At 56.3% G+C, this 23,098-nt stretch overlaps 1 protein-coding gene across 6 annotated transcripts in view; it reads left to right on the top strand.

The window, feature by feature from the left end:
• NFASC (neurofascin) overlaps nucleotides 1–23,098 on the top strand; it is a 67,172-nt gene that overhangs the window by 31,097 nt on the left and 12,977 nt on the right. Inside the window, exons 15-26 of one of the 6 annotated variants that reach the window (XM_047077243.1) lie at nucleotides 586–630; nucleotides 1,836–1,937; nucleotides 2,243–2,440; nucleotides 3,257–3,327; nucleotides 4,637–4,859; nucleotides 6,853–6,968; nucleotides 8,618–8,822; nucleotides 9,979–10,101; nucleotides 11,117–11,290; nucleotides 13,443–13,457; nucleotides 18,629–18,871; nucleotides 22,301–22,417. In XM_047077243.1, coding sequence (XP_046933199.1) covers nucleotides 586–630; nucleotides 1,836–1,937; nucleotides 2,243–2,440; nucleotides 3,257–3,327; nucleotides 4,637–4,859; nucleotides 6,853–6,968; nucleotides 8,618–8,822; nucleotides 9,979–10,101; nucleotides 11,117–11,290; nucleotides 13,443–13,457; nucleotides 18,629–18,871; nucleotides 22,301–22,417 — 1,632 coding nt within the window. The remainder of the gene's footprint in view (nucleotides 1–585; nucleotides 631–1,835; nucleotides 1,938–2,242; nucleotides 2,441–3,256; nucleotides 3,328–4,636; nucleotides 4,860–6,852; nucleotides 6,969–8,617; nucleotides 8,823–9,978; nucleotides 10,102–11,116; nucleotides 11,291–13,442; nucleotides 13,458–18,628; nucleotides 18,872–22,300; nucleotides 22,418–23,098) is intronic. The other 5 variants (XM_047077245.1, XM_047077244.1, XM_047077246.1 and 2 more) reach the window with 5 other exon arrangements.

The following is a 23,098-nucleotide window of genomic DNA, read 5'->3' as shown; positions in this document are numbered from 1 at the left end:
AACTCACGGACCGCGAGATCGTGACCTGGCTGAAGTCGGACGCTTAACCGACTGCGCCACCCAGGCGCCCCCACCTCTGGTTTCTTGAGGGGATTTCACAGGACGCGGTGCACTTAGAAAAATGATTCCATCACGTCCTGCCCTGTGTCCAGGCCAGACTGTAAATACTAAGCCATCCTAACCCCAGAGGAAGGTAGCCTTTCCCATCCAGGGAGGCACATCCCCTGGTGTCGCCTCATCACCTCTGTCCTCTTTCTGGGCGTCCCTTTGCCCCTGCTGTTGGTCCACCCTGTCTCTTCTGCGGTGGTGGTACACAGCTGCCGGGGACGGTGGTTCTAGGCACACGGTGGCACTGGGATGGGAAGGAGACGAGTCCCCCCTGCCCCCACGCCAGCCGTGGAGGAAACAAGACGACCTCTATAAGACATGGGGGGGGGGGTCTCCGTGGAAGGGCAGGTGAAGCTGTGCCTTGAACACCTCAGCCCGGGGCAGCTGTTCAAGCCTCGGCCGCCTATTCCCATCCTTCTGGAACACCTGTAACCCTGGATAACCTGCTAACCTGGATAACCCGTCTTACCTTTGCAGCTGATCAGGCCACTCCAACTAACCGTTTGGCTGCCCTGCCCAAAGGTAATTCGTACTAATCACGGGACCCTCGCCAGAACCTTCTCTAGGTAGCGGGGAGGGTGGAGCCCGAGGAGGAAGGTGCTACAGGACAGGCTGTGCGGTGCGTAGGCAAGTGGGTAACGCTCCCCACTCCCCAGGGTCCCGCCCGCACCTCCCAGCCCCGCCGCAGCCCTACTCCGGGCTTCCCACGCTTTTCGCAGGTGAGGCTGCTGTTCCACCCCATCCCCTACCTGTGGCCACGCTCACCGCTTCCTGGTGGTGGCCCGTTCTGTCCCCACAGCTTTGGCCGCAGAAGCGTGTAGGCTGCTGTCGGGAAGGCCCACCCGCTTCAAGTTCTCCGTAGGCCCATCTCGTTCGCGGCCTCTCCACATCGGCTGCTATGTACCTATTCACACTCTGCATTTACACATGTGCACACAAACACGAACGTGGGCTCGGGTGACTCACCTTCCGGATCCTCCCAGCAACCAGCCAAAATCTAGAAATAACTGGGTCGAGGAGCCAGGGTGGGGAAACGGCATGCGTACCACACCGGTCAGGGGTGAGGTAGCTTTACCCCCCGGGCCAGGATGGCCCTCACACCCACTGAGGAAATCCGGTGAGACTGGAGCCCCCAAAGGTGCCTCCCCCACCCCTGTTTGGATGTTTGCGGGGCGCTTCTGTCCTGCTGTCCACCACTGAAACTTCTAGACTAAGTCCCTGTCTCCTCCCTGGCCCGGTCCTCTGCCTTTGTCCCTCCCCTGCGCCTAACTGGTCTGCCTCACTCAGCACTCCAGACACCCTCCCAGACCCCTGCCCCCTCAAAGCCTTGGCAGAGTAGAAGGTAATTATCCAGAGAAAAGGAGACAAAACCCCACACTTCCTCACCAGCTTTCCTAAGGGTCACAAGCATGGGTCTCGTGAAAAGGGCAGCATTTTCCAAACACTTGCACCCAAGAGTATCCGCAGAAATGGGATAGGTCGGTCCCAGTTCTCTCTGTGCCCTACATCCTTTGATGCTTTTGGGGTGGGGGTGGAATTTGGAGTCTCCTCTTTGTTCTGCCTCGGCCCCCTGAGGGAATGGGGCAGGCCAGGGTTGATTCCTGCTGGCGGTGACCACAGCCCATCAGGGACCCGTCATAGGACAGTGTCCAGGGCTGGGGCCCGCACAAGGACGGGACGCCTCTAACTGGGGAGTCCTGCGTGCTGTGTTCTTCCTCTACTGCCAGGACGGCCGGACCGACCCCGGGACCTGGAGCTCACCGACCTGGCCGAGAGGAGCGTGAGGCTGACGTGGATCCCAGGGGACGATAACAACAGCCCCATCACAGGTCAGCCAGGGGCCCCGCGCTCCGATCCAAAAGCGAGGGAGGGATGGCAGCCTGGTCTCTGGTAGCAGCCGGAGGCTTTGACCGGGTCTCTGGTCCTGCTTCTGTCCCACTTGACACGTGCCCTGGGCTGTTCCCAGAGCACACGGAGGCCTCGGTTCCCCTTTCGCTGTCTTGGGAGGACTCTGCGCGTGCCTTTGCCCACCCAAGGGAGATGATAAAGACTAGCGGAAACCACGAGGGAGTACGTGGCAGAAGAACTCTGCTAGCTCAGCTCCCAAACAGCGCCGTCTTCCTTGCCCCCTCAGACTACGTCGTCCAGTTCGAAGAGGACCAGTTCCAGCCGGGGGTCTGGCATGACCATTCCAAGTTCCCGGGCAGCGTCAACTCCGCCGTCCTCCAGCTGTCCCCATACGTCAACTACCAGTTCCGGGTCATTGCCATCAACGAGGTGGGCAGCAGCCACCCCAGCCTCCCCTCCGAGCGCTACCGAACCAGCGGGGCGCGTGAGTACCCGAGGGCAGACGGACCAGGCGCTGAAACCAGGTGCCCTGAGGTCAAACGGAGTTCCCCCAGTTTCTGGCCGCAGGAACGAACGTGGGCGGGTTATTTGACGTCTCCGAGGTTCGACCTCTTCATCGGGGGAATAGCGGCACCTCCTCCCTCACGGGGCTTTCGTTTGAAAATGCGGTTTGGGTACTTCCCATGATGCCTGGCATCTAGTGAGCACACAGCAAATGTTGGCTGTGATGTCTTATTATTACTAACATCCTTAATAATTCTTGGTGATCTGCCTTAAAGGGAAGTGCAAGGGCAGAGATTTGCAGTAGAAATACGTAATCCGGTCTTATGTCAGATTTCTTTTCCTATCCCACTTGGGGTCGTGTTTAGATTTCTGAAAACACACCAGCTCGTTGAGCATGGGGCTGCTCCCCCAAAATGTTAAATGCCGGGGATAAACCAGTCTGGTATTAAACTTAGTAGATAATCCACGAAGGGGATAATCCACATTGAGTTAGCTGTCTGGACCATCCAAAGTATGGAAAGCCTTATGATAAATGCCGTCTGGCGAGGGATTAAAATTCAAAAGAAATTAGCGCTGCTTGTAGGGGCAGGGGGTTAAGTCTTAGCTAGGAAGGCACGTCATACACATGAGAAAACAGCGGAGCGAGTTCAGTTGCCTGTGGGATAGAGCGTGGAGAGATGCTGAGAAAAGACAGAACACAGAAGGGACGGGTCGGGTGGGAGGGAGAGAGTTTGGTGGCTCACTGTGCTCTGGTGAAGCGAATTGGACTTGAACTTTGCATCCATTTGGGTTCCAGCCCCTGAGTCCAATCCTGCCGACGTGAAGGGAGAAGGGACCAGAAAGAACAACATGGAGATCACGTGGACGGTAAGGGTCCCTCCCAGTCCCCCGTCTTGATGGGCCTGCTCTCTTGGCCTTGAGCACCTGGAAGCCCTTGCTCTCGACACCCCTGAGAACCCAAGGCCACTCTCTGCACCGGACATCCAGAAAGCAAACAGGAGCACATCTAAAAGCAAGATTTAAGACAGGAGGAAGGAGCAGGGGTGACCAAGGAACATAGACAGCTCGTCTGGCAAAATCAGAGAGAGTACCAGCAGACATAAAATGGACTACTCTCTAGGAGAAGGAGGGGTTTAGGTTGGATTCTAGAAAAGATTTAGCCTAAACGTGTATACCTAGCTTTGGCGTGTTCTGGGGCCCTCCCACTGGAGCTGGTTGGGGGTAGAAGGAAGACCAGTACCCGAGGTTCTTTCAGTGCAGGCTTCCTTTTGGTCCAGGAATGAACTAGATGAAATAAAAGCTTCCCTCCAGGCCAGGGTTGAAAAAAATCCCATCTTCATTTTGGCTCACCGACTATATTTTCCAAACCAAAATTGGGATACGTGGTCTCCAAATGACTTTTGCTGCAAACCACTTCCAAGTCTGCGAGGTGCATGTTCAGCCATTGAAATATTAACATTTCTGTGCTGCCACCATGAGTAACAGAAGCAGGGAGATACAGTGTTGGGGATGATGGCCATCCCCATCGTTCTGAGGGCTCGGCCTCACAGCAGCCCTGGCAGCTGGGCTGAGCCCAGATTCAAGACACTGGGCTCATCTTCAGGACCTTGCAAGGACTGGCTCTTGGTCTACAGCTCTGTAGTGTGGGCTCCCAGGGGACCGATTCCTAGACCATGCCCTCAGGGAACAGAGAAGAGTGTTGCACCCACCGTTAGCTGCTGGGAACGACAGGATTGTCACACATGGATTTGGTAGAACCCAAGTCAGTTCTGGAATTTTGAGTTCAGTGGCAGCAGGCATGCTGTGGCTAAACCACAACTCATCCCTCTCCGACTTTAGAGAGTATCATGTTGTTTCCTTGTTCTGTTCTTACCGATCCATCACAGGAGAGTCCTGTTGAAACTACAACGTTGGCTCCCTGTGCACATGCAGATGCGGGTGGCTCTGGGAGTCAGAGTGACTAGGTCTTGGGCGAAGCCTGTCACAGAAAATCTACATGCAGCTGAATTCATAGGGCTCTGGCTTTCGGGGACTCAGTGTGGGGGTGGCACACCCTCCCAGGGCTGCGAGGGAGCCAGTGCTGTGCAGATGGGGGCAGCGTGCCTGGCACAGAAGGAGAGCGCAGGCTGTGGGCGGGTCTGGGCTCCACCCTCGCCTTCAATTTCTCCCCGCTCAGCCCATGAATGCCACCTCTGCCTTTGGCCCCAATCTGCGCTACATCGTCAAGTGGCGGCGGAGAGAAACCCGAGAGACGTGGAACAACGTCACAGTGTGGGGCTCCCGCTACGTGGTGGGGCAGACGCCTGTCTACGTACCCTATGAGATCCGGGTCCAGGCTGAAAATGACTTTGGGAAGGGCCCTGAGCCAGACACTGTCATCGGCTACTCCGGGGAAGATTGTGAGTACCCTCCCTCATCCGCTAGCAAGGACCCTCCCAGCCTGGCTGCGCAAGGCCAGCCTCACAGACCAGGAACCTCAGGGTGGGTCATAGGGCCTTCCGAGAACATCCTGGGAGGACCTTCGGTTCCCCGGAAAGAGAAATCCCCTATGTTGGGCAACAGGCCCCTTGTAAATGTCAGGAGCAGAAATGTCATCACACAAATGCTAGTTAGAATTCTTGAACATCATCACGTGGTCCAATGCTCCCATTTTATGGATGTGAACCCTGAGGCCTTGCGAGGCAACAACCTTGCCATTATTACACAATAGCAGATGTCAAGCTGGAAAATAGAAGCCGGGCCTTCGAATCTACCTTACTGCCAAGACTTGCTAGTGCCAAGACTTTGGGACTCTCCCTCCCAAAGAGCCATCATTAGACTCCTCCGCAGGAAGCAGGGCCCCAGGCCAGACTCCTTCTTGGCTCCCCAGGGGAGACCTCAAGAAATGCAGACGGTCTCCAGAGGCTTAGTCTGGAATGATCCAGACCAGCCACCTGCTGGCATCCCCAGTGTTACTCTTAACCTTCGGAATTGGCTTACAAAGACAAGTTCTTTGGAGGCTAGCCTCAGTGAACCAAGTTTCTGGGCATGTACGTGGAAGTATATGCCCGGCGTTTAAGACAGCAGTGGCCTCCTTGTCCACAGCACGTCAATTCAGTAGGCTGCTGAGCAAAGCAGGGGGGTTGGTGGCGCCCCTCCCAGTCAGGGCGATCCATGCCCTCGTGGGTCTGCGTCTGATCCCAGAAAAGATCACGTAGGTGGACGGGGTGACCAGAAGGAAGGGAAGAGGAGAGTCCTGGGGAGTTGCAAGGGCCAATACTGGGGTCAAGAGTCGAGCCAGTGTTGTGTGTCGCAGTCAGATGGAAAGAAGTGAGGGTTGGGCCCCGGGCCCCACTTTCCTGGACCCACTTGGGAATGAGTGGAGGGTATCAGCAGGCTCTCTGTCCATCCTGCTCCTCGTCTTTGTGGTGGCAGACACTTCCAGACAGGACACTGGCAGGAACTACTGGCTGGTGAGTATGGACTAAGCAGTGTCTAGTCGTGAACTTCATGGACCTGCCCACAGTTTCCATTGCACCTGCCCACCCTGGAGGGCTGTGCTCTGCTGGAGGAGGTGCGGGGGGCGGGGGGGGGGGCAGAACAGCTTTGGCAGCAAAGTGCAGAAAATGGAGGCAAGAATCAGTCATGAGGGAGGGGTGGGTCTTCTTCAGGTAGTCAAGGGTCAGAATCCCGTCCTGAACTAGGTTAGGGCATCTTCGTCTATGGGTGATGTCTCCTGCAGGGTCCTGGTAGGAAACAAATGCCACTCAAAGGGGACTGTCTCTAATGTGAGGACAGGGTTCAGGAACCACGCTGCCCGCTGGGCTAGCAACAGTGGAACCCCAGTATAACACTCTGAGCCTTGAAGGGTCAGGGGACAGGTGAGTCCCCACAACCAGGACTGCCCTTGGATAGAAAAGTACACCACCGTCAACCTGGGCCCCGCAGAGAGGCAGGCGGGGGACTAGGTACCCACCTTCCCTCTCCTCCTGCCCTGGGGTCTCCTATTGAGCTCTCCTATTGAACAAACCCTTCCAGAAGCCTGGGAACAAGGGGACCAGCTGACACGGTCCGGAGGGGGTAGCCTGCTGGGACACAGAGTAGGGTGGGGAAGGGTAGCACATGGGATGAAGGGGCAAATGGGGGCTCCCAGCATCTGAGAGTAGCAAATAATTGCCTTCGAAACATGTAAGCAGATCCCTCCCACCAAGATGGCCACCCTTTTGCCCTGGCCTTTCCCCCACTCCCGCAAGTGCAGCCTCATGAAGCAGTCATAGCCCCTGCCCTCATGGAGTACCCAGTGTCTAGAGTGGGGTGGAGGCACAGGCCGGCAGAGAACAAGTCCGAGGGGACCGTGGAGTCCAGGGGCCAGCCCCGCTTGTATAACCAGTTCTCTGTCCCAACACATTGCAGATCCCAGGGCTGCGCCCACTGACGTTAAAATCCGAGTCCTGAACAGCACAGCCATCAGCCTTCAGTGGAACCGCGTCTATCCCGACACGGTGCAGGGCCAACTCAGAGAGTACCGAGTGAGGAAACCCGCTCTCAGCCCCGCCTAACCACCCAGCTTGCTAACCAGGGCAAGGGGGTAGCAGACGCGGGCCATGAGATCCTTGGAAGGGGTCCTAGGGATAGTTTTTAGATCCAGAGTTGATTCACGAAGATGATGTCTAGTGTTAGCGGTTCAAAAATACACCCGGGAAAAAATTACCAGGTGTGGCCTGCAAGAAATGTGCTGACGGTTCTGCTCGGCAGAAAATCACGGGAAGGGTGGTGGGTCGGGGTTGGCCCTGCGTAGCACGTTACGCTTCTCGTACATGTGTGAGCAGGCACACATGTATCTTAGGAGCAGTGTTGAGGCACCCCTGAGCTACACTCCTCCCCTCTCCGAATGGCCCCCGCTGGGCTGCTTGCCTCACCCAGTCTGCTTTCATGGAACCCCAGCTAACAGGGAGAGCCACCAAAGACCTTCCCTGTTGTCTCAGCCAACTCGGGATTATCCAGCGTATGGATTATGAAGGCCCTCGGCTTCTCCTGGTCTCCCTGCCTGTGAGCAATTTCTGCTCACTGGTCTCTCCTCTTAGAAAGGGTAGGCCGAGGTGCGGAAACGGGAGAGAAGACCCAGGCTCTGCCAGGCTCTCCCTTACTTTATTTAAAAGTTGCCCGGGAAGTGACGGAGGCTGTAGGCATGGGACAGTTCACGTTCTGTGACTTAGAGGTCATTGAGAGTTGGCTGATGGACAACTGGGGGCAGAATGGAGAGAACCAGTCTCTTTTGCAGACATGAATTTGGTAGGTAGGGGAAAGAGGCAAGAGGATATATACACTTGAATGAGCTCTTCCCCAGCATTTGACTTGCACTCTTTACCTACTTGCCTGGAGGCTTTCTTGGCTAAGCTCCCATTGGGCCCCCTTCTTAAGTGTGGATTTCCTCCTTCCTTTGCCATTGGAGGCCCAGGTGACGCTGGTGTGGCAGCCTGACCTGGGCCTTCTTACCTACTGCTAACTGTTCCTTGTGTCCCAAACTCTCTCGACTCTACTTATAACACTTACCACCTTCTGAAGGCCATCCCGTCCAAGCTCTTAACAGCCTGGCATCCCCTGACTTGGACATGTGTCTATCCCATTCTAAAGGTCTTCAAACAATATTAAAAGAAAACGTTTGACTTCAAAGGATTAAATCAGCTCTCGTATTCAGACTTCTGGGGGTAACCTGTTACTTTTCAACTTCTTCCTGCCGATCTAAACCATACTAATCCAACTCAAGGTGATGTGGTCTTTGAGCACAGAAGAGAGCTTTCCATGCCGGGACCCTGGGCTCATATTTGTGGTTCCGGCATGGACTCCCTGAGCAACTTGTTCCCAGCTTGGAAATAAGTCTCCTGATGGACCATCGCCATCAGTAACTTTGGCCAACCTGCCTAACCCAGAGAGGCGATGTGGCTCAGAAAACGATTGAACCCGAAACACCCATTTCTTGTTTCGCATCAACTCTTACTCGCTAGTGGCTGATGAACAGGGCTTCTAAGGCCGCTCCCCCAGCCCTAGGGGGACTGATGAGGGCATTCGGGATTCGGAGCCCGTGGCAAGCAAAGGGAAGACCGGTCACTACCATCGGCACTAACAACTAACCCGCTCCACCTGACCGTCCCCTCACCGGCCTGCCTCTGTCCCGAAGGCCTACTACTGGAGGGAGAGCAGCTTGTTGAGGAACCTGTGGGTGTCTCAGAAGAGGCAGCAAGCCAGCTTCCCCGGTGACCGCCCCCGTGGCGTGGTGTCCCGCCTCTTCCCCTACAGTAACTACAAGCTGGAGATGGTTGTGGTCAATGGGAGAGGCGATGGGCCTCGCAGTGAAACCAAGGAGTTCACCACCCCGGAAGGAGGTAGGTGTGACCCACAGCTCTTCGGGGTGGGGCAGGACCAGGGTAGCACGTCCAGGCGGGCCTGGAGCAGCCCCCAAGTGACTTGGCCGGACATTACAAGGTGACCTCTGCACGACTCCGAGAAGCTGATGTCCCGCGAGCCGAGCGGCTCCTGCCATTCCCACAGCACGCCAGCACCTCCAGGGTGGCCTGCCCTGACAGGACATCGTGGCTCAAGAGAAGACCTGTGCCGTCTGCTGACCGCATTCCAGGCAGGCTGGTAGACTGACCCCCGCAAAGGTGCTGGGGGAGCCTGGGCTACCCCCGCCTCCAGAGGCCGAAGCACGGTCACCCTGACCGCCGGAAGCACCCAGGACCTTCAGAGCTCTCTCGGCACTGTAAATCCAGAAGCTTCCATCGGGATAGCTGGTCTGTGTGCAGAGTGGCCCCGCAGGGGGCGCCCTGATGCTGATTCACGGTCCGCCTGCTCCTGGGAGGCAGATGCCTGCGAAGCTTATCGGCTGGGCATTTGCTTTGCCCTCTTCCATTTCTCCCCCTCCTTTTTAACTGCTTTCCCCCCATTTTTCTTCTCTTCCTCCTTCTTCGTTCTTCTCTCTTGTTTTCTTTATTCCTGTCTGTCCCAGCCCCTCATTTTCTCTTCATCTTCGGCCTCTCCCCGTCCCTCCCGCTCCTGGTGCCCTGCCCGTGGATCCCATCTTGGGTTTCTTTCTCCTCACCCCTGCACCCCGCATTCCCGGCTCGGAGCCTGGCTGCTGCTGGCACCCAGCGGTCAGCATCCTTGTCTGAAGCCTAGGAACCACAGCCTCTGTGCCAAACAGCTGTGGTTGGTCCCCTGCCAGCTGGAAGGTATCTTTGCAGGAGCAGAGCCTAACGTGTGCCGGATCCACAGTAGTTGCTAAAGGAAAACTCGACTGACTTCTTCCCCGTCTAAACCGAGTCTGAGCCATGCTTGTCCTGAACTGGGGGAAGCAGCATCCCGGATGGGGCGGTGGGCTTTGGCCCCCTTGTGGTTCCGATGGGTTCCGGCGTGACAGTTATCCCGCCGGGGGGTCGCCCAGAGGTCAACACCTTCATGCTTGTGCTTTGTTTTTGTGTGCTTCCTCATCCTGCCTCCCCCCTCCCCGTCATCTCCCCTGCCCTCTCCTCCTTCCCCAAGTACCCAGTGCCCCCAGGCGTTTCCGAGTCCGGCAGCCCAACCTGGAGACAATCAACCTGGAATGGGACCATCCAGAACACCCCAATGGGATCCTGATCGGATATACTCTCAAATACGTGGCCTGTACGTTCCGCCCTTTTCTTCTCTTAATCTGGGAATCGGAAACCCCATTCTCACCAACTCACGAAGGAATCGAGGCAGGAAGCCTATGGGCGCAAAGGGCACTGCAGAGGGATAGAGGCACCTGGGAGAAGTTCCCCATGGGATTAGGAGAGGCAGGCGAGACCGAGGGAGCTCCTGGTCTAGTGAGGGGTGCAAGTCGGCCCCTCAGGGATCTTAGGGTCTCCAACACCCAGCAGTAAGTCTAGGAGAGACAGTTTTGACCTCCTCCGATGGAGCAGACTACATGCAAGGGAATCCACACGACCCTTGGGGACACCAAACAAGGTGTCATTGATGTTAAGGCAGCTGTATATAGAGCGACTCCGTCAAGAGCCCGAGTAGGGAAGACCTGACCTTAAGAGCTCAGTGTCACCATGCAAGGACAGGGGTGTCATTACATTTGAAAAGCTGTAAGCCTTCTAAAGTAGGTGATGTTGCACCGCATTGGGAAGCTCAGAGGGCCAGGTGTGGTGCGGTTGACGATTTTAGTAGCCAACTGTGTGCTTCTGTGCGGTTCTGAATCGATCTCTGGACCTGACCGTCCCCCTTTGAGGTATAGTGAATAGGCCTTTTACAGAGGAGGCATTAATGATCAAAAGCTCTAGTGGTTGTGCCCTAGTTCTGTTTGAAAGGAAGAAAGGAACTCAAGTTTTGTCCTTGTTGAAAAGGCCTGGGGATTATAAACTAAATCTTTCAGCATCAGCCACATAACTTTGCAGTGAGCTGGTGATAATGAGATCAGTGAAAAAGCATTAACCCTGGTGTGTCATCGGAGGGAGAGACGGAGGGGTCTCGCCCAGCGCTCTGCCCTTAAACCCAAATCCCCTACCCCCGGGGTCATTAAGGTTTCGGGGCAGGTCCCACATGTGCCCTCTCCAGCAGAGTCGGGAAGGCTTTCTCCTCCCAGCTGCAGATTGTACAACCCACCACGGTCAATGTTGCTGAAGTTCAATTCCACTTACCTATCTCTCCCCAGTTAATGGAACCAAATTAGGAAAGCAGATAGTGGAAAACTTCTCTCCCAATCAGACCAAGTTCACGATGCAAAGAGCAGACCCCGTGTCGCGCTACCGCTTTACCCTCAGTGCCAGGACACAGGTGGGCTCTGGGGAAGCAGCCACAGAGGAGTCACCAGCACCCCCGAACGAAGGTAGGTGCATTACGGCGGCCTTGGGGATGAAAGGTCCCAGCTAATTCAGATGCCTAGAGAAACACCCTGACCTGACGGCCTCCTGGGATGGAAAGAAAACAGGGCAGCGGGTCCTCCAGCCCCCAGTAGGATACAAGAGAGCCCGTCTCATATACTGAGAGGTAGGTGCTGGCGAGGTATCTGGAAAACTCACATCTTTTTAGATGGTTGCAGTCAGACCTGATCCCAACTCTGTCTTGATTTTCTCAGCTACTTAACATCTATCACCTTGCCTTCTCTGGGGGAATAAGGAAGAGGGCCTGCTTGCAGCCTGAGCCGAGTGAGTTGTCAGGTCGTGGGGAGGGGGTGGGGGGCGTTGGGAGACAGCCACTGGCCAAGCCAGCTTCTTGAGGAGCTCTCAGCTCCTGGCTCCTGGCGTCTTCCAGCGGCAGAGTGCGCCTGCCTAAGACGTCCACTAGAGGGGGCTCCAGGCCCACCTGTGCCCGTGCCGGCTCCCGGAACCTCAGGGATGCTAGGCTGCAGAAACCTTGATGTGGCAGACCCTCTCCAGAAGGAGGGGACCCCCTGCCTCTCCAGAGGCACAGCGGGGTATTCAACAGCCATTTCCTGAGCACACGAGGTGTGAGACACTGTGCCAAAAACTACCGCCTAGGAGGGGAGACAGCCACAAGGATACCTGATTGCTGTTCAACATGAGAAATGTTACGTTCAGATGAGGAAAGTCGGTGGCTGTGCAGAGGAGGGGTGAGTCCTGCAAGGCAACACTTCACAGGAGAGGCAGTGAAGCAGACAGCAGGTTACCCTGTCTAGTGCTTACCCCAGCAGGCTGAGGTCCGACGGCCTGCCCCCGGCCCAGATGGGACCTCCTGAGTGCCCTCCTCCCACCCCAGCAGAGCCTCTGCTTCCGTCGCTGGCCCAGGCCTGCTGCCTTGCCCTGGGCCCTCACTTTAGCTTCCCAGCAGCCCTGCATTCCTCCCCAGCCCCGCCCCCAGGGCCAGCAGGCCAGTGCTGAGGCAGGCAGGAGAGGGGACAGACAAGCTGGAGAAAGGCTGACAGTCCTTCCTGTGTCCCTCTGTGGTCTTGTAAACCAGGAGTGAGCCACCCTATAAGTCCCCCTCCTCGTGTGCTCGTCAAACCCTCTGGGCACTCAGGCAGTTTACTCGGGCTGGGGGACTTTGGGCAAGTGGCTGATGTAGTCTTCTTCGCAAAGGCCTGGCCAGACGGGAGAGTGCACTTTCCTGATTGCTTAATTCTATAACGAGAGACATAAAGAGAGCCTCTTGTAACCTCCCCGTTTCCAGCCCAATGCAGAGCATCAGATAAACAAAGCCCCATTGTCCAGCCCTAGCGACCACCACAGGATAAGTTCTGCAGCCCCAGGGGACAAGAGGACAAAGAGAGACTTTCTTCTCAATTTAGGGATTTGCAGTAAATTCAGGAATTCCTTTTAGGGCTCTCAATCCACAGTCGGGTTTCTTATTTCATAAAATACAGCTGTTGGGAAAAAACTAGGCTCGCAGACCCTCAGGACAGGAGCCGGGCCTGAGGGCCACAATCTGTGACGGTTCCCCGGCCTTCCAAGGCTGAGACGGTGTGGGGGAGGGTTCGCAAAATAGGCTCGCCCCTCCTCCATCCACCCCAACACTATACACCATCATCCCCCAAAGATCTACAGGAACCATCCTTTCTACGGGGGTTGGCGGCCTGCTATGCCACCTACACCTTATGCCCTCAATTCTTGGCATCGTGGAAGGGCCACCCAGCCTGCCTCATAAAGATCAGCCGAGCCAGGGAAGGATGCACCCTGGAGGAAAGAGCAGGGAACAAACCACTCTAGACTGTCCCTGCGGCCACCTCCTAGATGATAGTCTTGGCGTGGAGGTGGAATCAGAGTGTATTAGAAAGGTCTCCCAGATCCCGGTGGAAAATTTCTGTAGGAACATACCAGGCCCCAGGGAAGTTGAACATGAGCCCTGGACACCAGTTGGCATCCTCGGGGCAGTAGCCAGCACCTGGCCACACTGTCTGGGTCAGGTTTGAGCCAGACGCTCCTCTGCTTGCTTGTCCCGTGGTTTCACCTGTGCTCTGTTTTGTCTTCCCTCTCTCATCCTTTCTCCCTCTCTCTGGCCATCTTGGGCGCTGTGTTCTGAAGCTACTCCAACCGCAGGTACCGTACCAGCAGCAGAGGTAATGGGCATGGCATGGGACGGTGCAGGCGGAGCCCAGCCCAGCCAGGGTGGAGAAGGAGGGAGAGGCTCGGGATGAAGGCATGCTCCACGCTCACCCTTTCAGTGGTTGGGAAGCCAGACCGGCAAGGAGGATGTGTGGGGGGGAGGGGTCGGAGGAGGTCAAACACCCCCTCTTCCCTTCACTTACTCTTGGCCTCCTGGGATGGCTCAGGAAGGGCCCCCACACACACACACCGGCTCCAGACCCAGTCTCTGCACCTGCAGGTCTCTTAGAAGCTGAGTGATTACTTCCCCTGACCCGCCTGGGCCCTCGCCTAGGCTTGACATCTCAGAACGCAGAGAGAGGGTCCACAGCCCTTGGGTGGCCAGCTGTGCCCCTCGAAGGAATGCTGCACCATGAATGAGAGCAGCTGGCCCCAGTCTGCCGGTCAGGCTGCCATCCCCTGAAAGGGTGACCTACGGGTGAGCACGCTGTGCATGCCGACCACGCATGCTGCATGGGGGCCCGGCACCAGCCCTGCCATCTACCATGGGTTCTGGTCAGCGACGACGAGTGAGCTTGTCCTTGGATAGGGCCAGGTGCTCCAGGACCTGGCGTCTTAGCGGGCACCACGGGCTGATTGTTTCCTCGCCCCTTAGAAACCCAGCTTCTCAGATTCTTCAGCATTAAGAACAGCCTCCACTCTCAGGGTCCGGGAGGTAAAGGCACAGCAGAAGGGAGGAGTGGGCAGGCAGGTCCCGGCTTAGGAAATGACCTGCTAACCACATGGCTCCTCTCAAGCCCTCATGTTGTGGGTTCGAGGACACCAGAGGGCGCGTCACCACCACAGAAGGCCTGTCCTCAAGCTGGAGAAGCTAGGCAGGGGACCCCAGGGTTCCTTCCCCCCGCCCTCCTCAGAAGCTGAGGACAAGGCTCACCCTGGCAGAGCAAAGGCTGTGGGGCAGGGGTCACTAGAGCCTCCTTAGGCTCTTAAGGGGAGGATGGAGAAGCAGGTGAGGAATCTGAGGGTTGGCTTATGGAGGGTTACCTAGTTTGCTTGCCTCCCACCCTTGACTCATTTATCCCCCACCCCCGTTTTAGGTTGATTCTATTTCTGTTGCACACCCGCTTCCTTCCGTTTGTTTGTTTTGCCAGACCTGTGGGTGGTGTGCCGCCATCATCCCTCCCTCCCCCAGGCCCCTCCTCCCCCCTCCCCATCGTCAGCCAAGCTGGTGGGTCCCAGGGCCTCCGCACAGGGTCAGAACTCCTCCTCTGGAATAGGAAGTCGAGAGAGGTCCTGGGCCGAGGGACCGTGGAGAAGGCCATCTTTGTACTCTGGGCATTGTCCTGACTTTCTGACTCAAGTTTGCACACGGGTCTCTTCTGGAACTATTCTAGCAGGTGCTCAGGGTGGCCTAGCAGGCTTAGCAAACATAGAAGGGGAGACTCGAGGCACCAAGAGAATTAGCTTGAAGCTCGTTGGTCAGAGCTCCCAGCCGCCCCACCCCCACCCCTGCACCACCACCATCTGGCACCCTGGGACCCAAGGCAGACGGGTCTGGTAGCGTGGGGTCTGTCTTGCTCAGTGAGCACCGTGCCAGTCTGGACTGCCCCTCTCACGAGTGGCCCCTGCAAGGGACAGCGATCGTTCCAAACCCCCTACCTTCCGCTTCCCGTTTAGAAAAGATCCAGGCCCACCGTGGCATGCACAATGAGCTCAGGGGCTCTGTCCCTCTGTCAAATGTGTTTCCTGGACGCCGGCTTCCACATGACATGCTGGTAGAGGCACATTGCGCTTCTCTGTAAATGAGATGTGCTGATGGCACCAGCTGTTCTCAGCTTTAAATTCATAAGAACCTTCTGCACAATCTGCAGGTGCCAAGCGATGGAGCCCAGGTTCCACATTTTTGACACGGGCCTGTTATCCAGCCCACTGCTCCCTTCCCTCTCATCTTCCCCAAACCTGGGTGGTTGGTTTTTTTTGTTTGTTTTTTTTTTTTTTTACCCCAGACTGATCTGTTCATACCTTACCCCGTGAAAATAACCCCTCTCGTGCACCTGTGCCTGTGGTCTCTAAGGATTGCTGCCCATCTGCCCTGGCCATCTGTGATTTGGCCAGGGTAGTCCACGCGCCATGTGGACATGTTTGGACTGAACCCTCCACCTTGGAATGTCTGGAAACTGCTGTCCTCGTCTGTGACTCAGAGCTGCAAATGTTTGGTGGGCAGCCCCATGGCAGGTTCTGGGGTCAAGGCTGGTGCTCTCTACCGATCACTGACGGACATAGTGCACAGAATTATGGTTCTCCAGCCCATAATTCCTGCTGTAACTAGAGATGCCCTCTTAGCCCAGCAGCATACCTGTCCAGCCTGTGGGCCACTCTGTCTCTAAGCCCCGATCCCCTTCTGTCCTCTACCCGAACCCCACCCCAGGGGACGAAATCCTCTAGATCCCCTTTGACCTGAGCGCTGGACGGTTTCCCCGTGAAAACCTGCCTTCCCCTCGCGCCTGTAGGAGCCTCCGACAACTCACTCACCTGACCCAGAGCCTTTCCTTTTCGCCTCTGCCCTCCCTGTCTGTCTGGCCCTGTCCGGCCATGGGACAATAGATGCAGCTAATGAGTGGGCCAGAGAGAACACTGATTTGCCAGCTGTGACCTCAGCCAGCTGGGGCTGCCTCCTCCATGGTGACTCCAATGACGGGCACCCTCTGGGAGGGCGCCTGGGAGGCCACTCCTTGCCTCTTGTCCCCCTCTCCTTAATACCCCAGGGCTGCTGCCGCTGAGCTGAAGGAAAAGCATTTAGGTCAGTAATGCTTCGTCAGTAACGCTTCCTTCTGGTCACGCTTGGTGGAAGGAGCCGTTGGAGGACAGGGACAAGACAGTGCAGCATCCTCAAAGTCATTTCCTGTTCTTGTCTCTGACCAGCAGGGCCCTCACCTAGCCTCTCTTAGCGTCTCTGTCTCTAAAGCTCTCGGAGGACGGCCCGGGGAGGTGCGTGCGAGCCTAGCTGTGGGCCTGTGGGATGTAGTGTGTGTGTCTCCACTTCACAAGAACTAAGGGGCACATGAGTGTGTACAGCTTTGGGGGGAAATGACACTGATTCAGGGGGCCCCGGAAATGCAACACCACTGCCCAGGTCTGCGCTACACAGAGTGGGAGAAGTTTAACTCAAAAGGAGCGTCTTCCCAAAGTTTTTTGATGATGCCTTTTAAGTGGTCATAGAAAAGGGGGGCCCTGCGAACACCGTATTTGCCAGAAATTATTAGAAAATACCCTGTTGAGGAGGAAGCAGATCAGAGAAAGACCTGCCCCGATGGGCAAGATAGCCTCTCAGGTTTCCTTCCTGCAGCACAGAGCAGCAGGAAAAGTCCATGTGTGTCCACGGCACAGGACCTGCAAGGGGCCAGCTCTGGGAGAGAGCTGACCTTGGCCTTGTGGATCTCTCAGGCTTTTCCATGTGTCTGTCTGTAGGTCTTGCTGAGTGTGATAGGTGAATTCCCTCATGCTGAGTTTTTATAGCACTGACCTTTCTAGGCCTGGGGCCACCTTGGACCTGCTTCAACAGTGGGGAGGGAGAATGGTCCCCACCCCACACCTTCCTGATGTCTGAGTCGGGAGGTATAGGGAATATAGCACTGCCTGCTTTGACCCTGCCCAGGAATCTTTGGAATGCATGGGACATACTTGGCCACCCAGTGTGACTTCTGCTGTCAGCAGCCTCAGGGTCCGGCACTGCCTCTGATCTTGCAAATAGGGAAGCAGTTGGGATCCCAGAACAGCCCCTCCTTCTCTATGGGGACTTGTAATATTGGACACCCAGGGGAATGAAAGGGCTTTTGTTGGTCAGACTCTTGCTGGAAAGGCCTAGGGTGTCTTCATTCTCCCCTGAGAAAAGCTCCCTGTCACTTGTCCCTCTGGCTCCCTCCCTGCCCTGGCCCCACCCCGGGCAGTGAGCTTATTTTCTTCCTAAACTTCTAGAGATTTAGAGATAGGGCTGGGATGTCGCTATTCCTCTGGAGTTACAAGTGTCTTATATCTTAACATCCCTGCGTTCTGCCCCATAAAGTCGACCCTGATCAGATTACAAGAGATGGCAAGAGGAGACGGGGCTCTGTCTCTGATTTGCCCCCATCATTCTCACACCTCGGCTTTGGCAATATTGGAACGAGAGGGTCGCAGGACGGCCCTTTGGTAGCTGCCATGATCCTCCTGTAGAAGGAAAGCAAGCCTATGGAAGCGATGTCACATAGACAGACCTAGTCCCCTGGGGCTGACCAACGTCGAGGGTAGCTTCGGATGGGAGACGAAGGTGTGAGAGTGAGCAGAGATCTCAACCAATCCCCTGCAGATTTATGCAAAAAAGAAACCCACAAATGTATCTCGCTTGCGTGCTGGGATTTCTCCATCTACCAAGCACAGACTATGCTGTGGCAGCATTAGTGTCCCTCCCACGTCCTGATGTGAAGGGGAAACCCAAATGTGCTGGGAAGAGAGGAGTTACTACACGTTCGGGAGGACTATCACTGGGCAGAGTAGAAGGGAGGAGAGGCAGGGACATGGACTAGAGCTGAGTGCCTGGGGAGGGGTGGACGGTGAGACAGGAGACGCGGGCCACGCTGGGAGGCCGACCTACAGAGTGGGGATTGTTCTCTCTCTGGTTGGGTTTGGGGGTGTCAGAACTCGAGCAGCCATGAGAAAGGGGAATTTGGGAGCGGATGGTTGGGAATGGGAGTCGTCCCGGTGCTCCCGTGGGACACAGCCGGCCACCTGCCCCCCTCCAAGCCTGGAGCTCCAGGGCTGCTGCCTGGCCTGTGTCTGGGTGGCGCTGGCCTGGGACCCCAAGCCGTGCCTGGGGCCGGAGTGACTCGGTGCGGGTCCTTTCCCATCGCCATCCTCACCCTCACCCTCGGCCGGGTGCATGCTGGGCGCTTTGAGCCACACAGACCATGCGAAGAAAATGAAACACGCACGGGGCTTCATTCTCTTCCTCGCCCATGGCTCTGTTCTCTCCCCGTGATCCTCTGACCCGGTCCGTCACGCTTGCGGGGGCTCCCGGGTACCGAGCCCCGTCTCCCCACCGGGCTGCCTGCCTTGCACGCGGGGGCCGCGAGGCCAGGCCGGGGACGCCCGAACCAACCGGACTCGGCTGTTTTACATTTCCCTCCCAGCTCCTCCCACGTTGCCCCCGACTCCGGTGGGTGCGACGGGCGCTGTGAGCAGTACTGACGCTACTGCCACCGCTGCCACCACCGAAGCCACCACAGTCCCCACCATCCCAGGTGTCGCACCTACCACCATCGCCACCACCACCACCACCACCACCGCCGCCACAACTACAACCACTGCCGCCGCCGCCGCCACCACGGAGAGGCCTCCCGCCACCACCTCCGGGACTAAGATGCCCGAATCCGGTACTGCCCACTGTCCCTGCGCCCCGATCCCTCCGCGGGAGGCTCCCCGCGTGGGGGGGGGCGGGTCTGGGATGCCGTTGGCCACCACCAGCCTTTGTTTCCACTTTGAAGGCACACGTGGCGAGGATTCTCAGTCTGGTAGCCCGGGGGCACGGAGCACCTCGGCCCATCCGTGGGCGGCTCTGCACGCCCCCATTCTAGCCTCAGATCCGTGTTCACAGCGGGCCACGCTCCTCAGGCAGGGTCCCCGGGTCCCGGATGGGAGGGCCGCCTCCACCTCCGTGCTAAGCAGCAGCTTAGGGCTGAGCACCCTGGAAGGGAGAGAGGACGCGGGCCTGACCCCGGATAGTTGGCCTGAGAGGGCTTCCTGCCCCGGCCGTGTCGCATTCAGCCCTGCAACATAGAAGGCTGAGGCGTGGGGAGCGGCCAGCCCTGCCGGGCAGCTCTGTTCCCAGAACCCTGACTTCCCTCACATCGTCTCCCCACAAAGCACGCTTCCAGCCGCCCCCCCGGCCCCTTTTTTTAAAAGAAGAGCTTCCGAGAAAGAGCCTTGCCAGGGAGCCCCATAACGCCCACGCCTTAGATGCACACCGGAAGGGAGAATGGCAGCCTTAAGAATTGATTCCAGGGCTGGCCTGCTGAGCCCAGAAAATGTGCTGTCCCGTGTGCAGCCAGGCCAGGAAGCTCTGTCCTTCCAGCCTGAGGAGAACCCCTGGGCAATTTAGCCGTCCCTCTAAGAACCAAGCATCAAACACTCTTTCATTACCATCCGGGGGAGGGCCTCTAGTTCACAGAGCCCACGGGCCAGCTACAAAAACAGTGTGATGCAGCTGGCAGGGGACGCAGGAGGCATCCAGAGCCCTCCGCCAGCAGCTGTAGGACTGTAGACCCCTCTGCGTCCTGGGCAAGTCCCTTTACCTTCCCAGGCCTCACGGCTCAGCACCTGAATGAGGGTGGAGGCTTAATGCACCCTGTGAGTATTGTCTTTAATTCGATTACGTGAGCCCAAAGGGGAGGCGAGTGATACATCGGGGGGACACGGTGTTCCTCAGGCCTTGAAGGCACGGATTTGCTTTAAAGATACAATATCCAGAATTGAAACAATACGGACTTTAGGAAGACGTTGGCTGAGCAGAAGCCTGGCAGGCCATCAGAAGCTCCCACCGGTAGTTTGGTGTCGGGTGTTCTTTGGGGCCACGCTGAGGCATCTTTGCATGATAGCAGGGCCCTGTGTCCCCGTGAATGCTTGGAGGTCACAGAACAGATGCACAGAGAAGGAAGAAGGGGACTGGACCTTGCCTCCCAGCAGAGTTACTGCCCTCTGGAAAGATCGGCCTTGCTGCCACATAGGACTAGCCCCATTGACGCTCACACGCGACTTCTAACTGTCCAAGACGCTGCAGAGGACCTGCCTTTGCCCCTGAATTTATCTTTAGAGCCTGGGGACACCCCGCAAACATCCTCACTTCCCTCAGTACAGGAGAGTGGTTCTGCCAGCCACGAGTTTTTTAACCGTCTTTCAGCTTTTTCATGTCTTATATCTTAGGGCCCAATGTTTCCTGAATTTCCTTTCCTTTAGGGTGAAACGGGGCTTTTTATTTGGCCTTAACTTGTCTCTTTCAGATTTCAGGGGATACCCCCTAATTCTCCCTTTCTGGGAGCCCGCAGAACAATCCATGCTTCCTCTCACGCTTTTTGTGTTTTATAGTAATTGATAGCTCTCCTTCTTGGTCTTCCTCTCTGAGCTTTTCAGTTCTTTAGCAGTGGCACTGCCTTCCCCCAGCTCCCACCTCTGTGTCATTCTGCTCCACTCATGCCCCAGTCTCCACGCCCTTTACGAGAGTCAGATTTGGGTCAGTTATTGTATTGGTGGCCAAACTGTGTAAACCCAAATTCTCTGGCTATTTCCAGGCCCCAGAGCTGAGGAAGAAGAAGCTCAAGTTCCCAAATCATGAGTTCTCATAATTCATTCCCACTAGCAAGAGTCGTGAGATTCCAAGGAGCTGGGATTTGGGGTGGCTTAAAGCCGCCAGTACAATGGAAACACCTGGCAGATAAGTAAAGAAGCCTATCTTCTGCCCTCCCCATGGAGAATGCCCTGTGGTGCCATCAGTGGAATCTCTTTCCTGGCCCCTCACCTGACATGAGTCATTCACCTGGGGCAACCCGCAACTGACAAGGTTGTAGTAGAGAAGGCACCCCCTTTGAAGTAAAGACCAGGAGATCTTTTATCGCTTCCCCAGCCCTGCAGACTCAGTCACATGTCAAATGGATAATGAATAAATGCATCACCAATGTACTCTATTCATTTATATTTGACAAGTGAGTTAGTGACAGTGCCCCCTTGCATGCTAATAAAATATACAGGAGCCACACTTGTAAAGTCTTTGAAATACAAGGCTTCATGCTAGTACTCCACTATTAAATCTTTGCCGGGAAATGGGGTAATCAGACTGCTGGGACTCTTGAAAAATGATTACGTTTGAAGATTAGTGCCACTCTCCTGTCCACAGGCTATGGTTTCAGACAGTGCGGTGGCTTTGATAAAGTGGCTCCCAGCTCATAGGAACTAGATAATTAATGTCTTCCGTACTGCATGGAGATCAAGCCTGAAAGACAATTTAGTGCTGGGGAGCCAAAAAAAAATTGCATTCTTCTGGTGTCTCAAACGCTGGGGGCTGGGGGTCAAGAAGGAGTTCTCTTCTTTGGTTCCCACCTAGCCCATGAGAGGGAGAGGAGGGGCTCATACTGTCTCTACTTGGGACCCTGGGGTTGTTGACCCCAAGTCCCCTTAAACAATCTGAGGCCATGTTCCACACAATCCAGGATCGTGCTGACCCAGGGACTCCCGAATCACCTGTCTGCGTTACCGTTCTCCCGGTTCAGGAGCCCTGTAAGGCTTTCCCACGTTTGGTCCTGAACTTTCTACACATCACGACTCTTGAGGGGTTTCTAAAGATCCTGCTCTCCTTCCTGTAGCTGAAGGGAGAGAGGCTGGCACCTCTTTGCCCCTCTGTCTGTAGGATGGCCAGGGGAGCTTTGCCCAGCGTCCGGGTTTTACTGCACCGTTCCAACCCATGACAAAGGATCAAAAAAGGGAAAGAGCCCAGGTCCGAGCCTCCCATGGCATGGATCAAGACCCCCTCTTTCATTCCTACCCCCACCTGTGTGGACACACAGTTTCCAGCTCTCCCTCACATACAGGTCCTCCGGTCTGCGCCCGCTCGTACCTGGATGGCGACCTCTGGCCTGGCCACCAAGGCTGCAGCTTGGAGCGCTGTCGGGCCCCCTGCACAGCCACTTCTGAGTCTTCCCCTTCCGAGCCGCGCACGCGTGTGTATGTGTGTGTGTGCATGTGTGTGTGCACGCGTGTGTCTCCGGAGCTGCCTGTCTCCTCATCACTAACCCCTCTTCTAACCTGCCCACCAGCCCCCGACAGGCAGTCCATATGGAACGTCACGGTCCTCCCCAACAGTAAATGGGCCAACATCACCTGGAAGCACAATTTCGGGCCCGGAACTGACTTTGTGGTTGAGTACATCGACAGTAAGCATTGCTGAGCGGGGCACGGCGGCAGCTGCGGTGGGTAGCGTAGATGCCATTAAAGAGATCCTGTGAACTCCCCCAGGCTCAGAGGGGCCTGTTAGCCCGGCTTAATTATGACTTAATGAAATCGATACGCACTCAGGCGGCAGTGGGGTGGGAACAGCAGTCGAAGGAGAAGGAAGAGGGCTTCCGAAGCCATTAGCGGAGGTCTAGGGTTGCATGCGCTGGGGAGGACCCGGGTAGTGGGGCCCTTCGTCCGTTTCCTGCCCAGGATGAGGGTTCCGAACAGCCCCCATAAGAGCCAAAGCTCACTCTGTGTGGCTTTCCTTAGCTCAGAATCCACTAGTGTCTGGTTTCTCGTTTCTTCACTAGTTCAGTTCAGACTTTGGGTACCACTGTGGTTTGCTCACAGAGGGATGCCAGTGCCCTACGGTCCAAGGCACAGACCAGGGTCGCTTGTCGCGGAGAGCCGGTGGCTTGAGCTGAGCTGTTCACTCTTTATTGGATCTTGGGATCAAGGGTCATATGCATTACGCTGTAGGGGGTGGTCAACGTATCTCCTTCTTTGAGAGAAGGCCCCTGTTCCTGAGGACTCAGCCCCACCACGTTGTCGTCTAGCAACTAAACCAGCTAACCCAGCCAGAAGATCTCTAAGGAACGAGCACAGCCAAGTCTTAGTTC

This window comes from Lynx rufus, unplaced genomic scaffold (assembly GCF_022079265.1).
Source record: "Lynx rufus isolate CCGP_SWC_20201006 ecotype Redwood Valley unplaced genomic scaffold, mLynRuf1.p SCAF_15, whole genome shotgun sequence".
NCBI classification, from domain to species: Eukaryota; Metazoa; Chordata; class Mammalia; order Carnivora; family Felidae; genus Lynx; species Lynx rufus.
The sequence above is the reverse complement of the archived record's forward strand: the minus strand, read 5'-3'. Positions and strand labels throughout refer to the sequence as shown.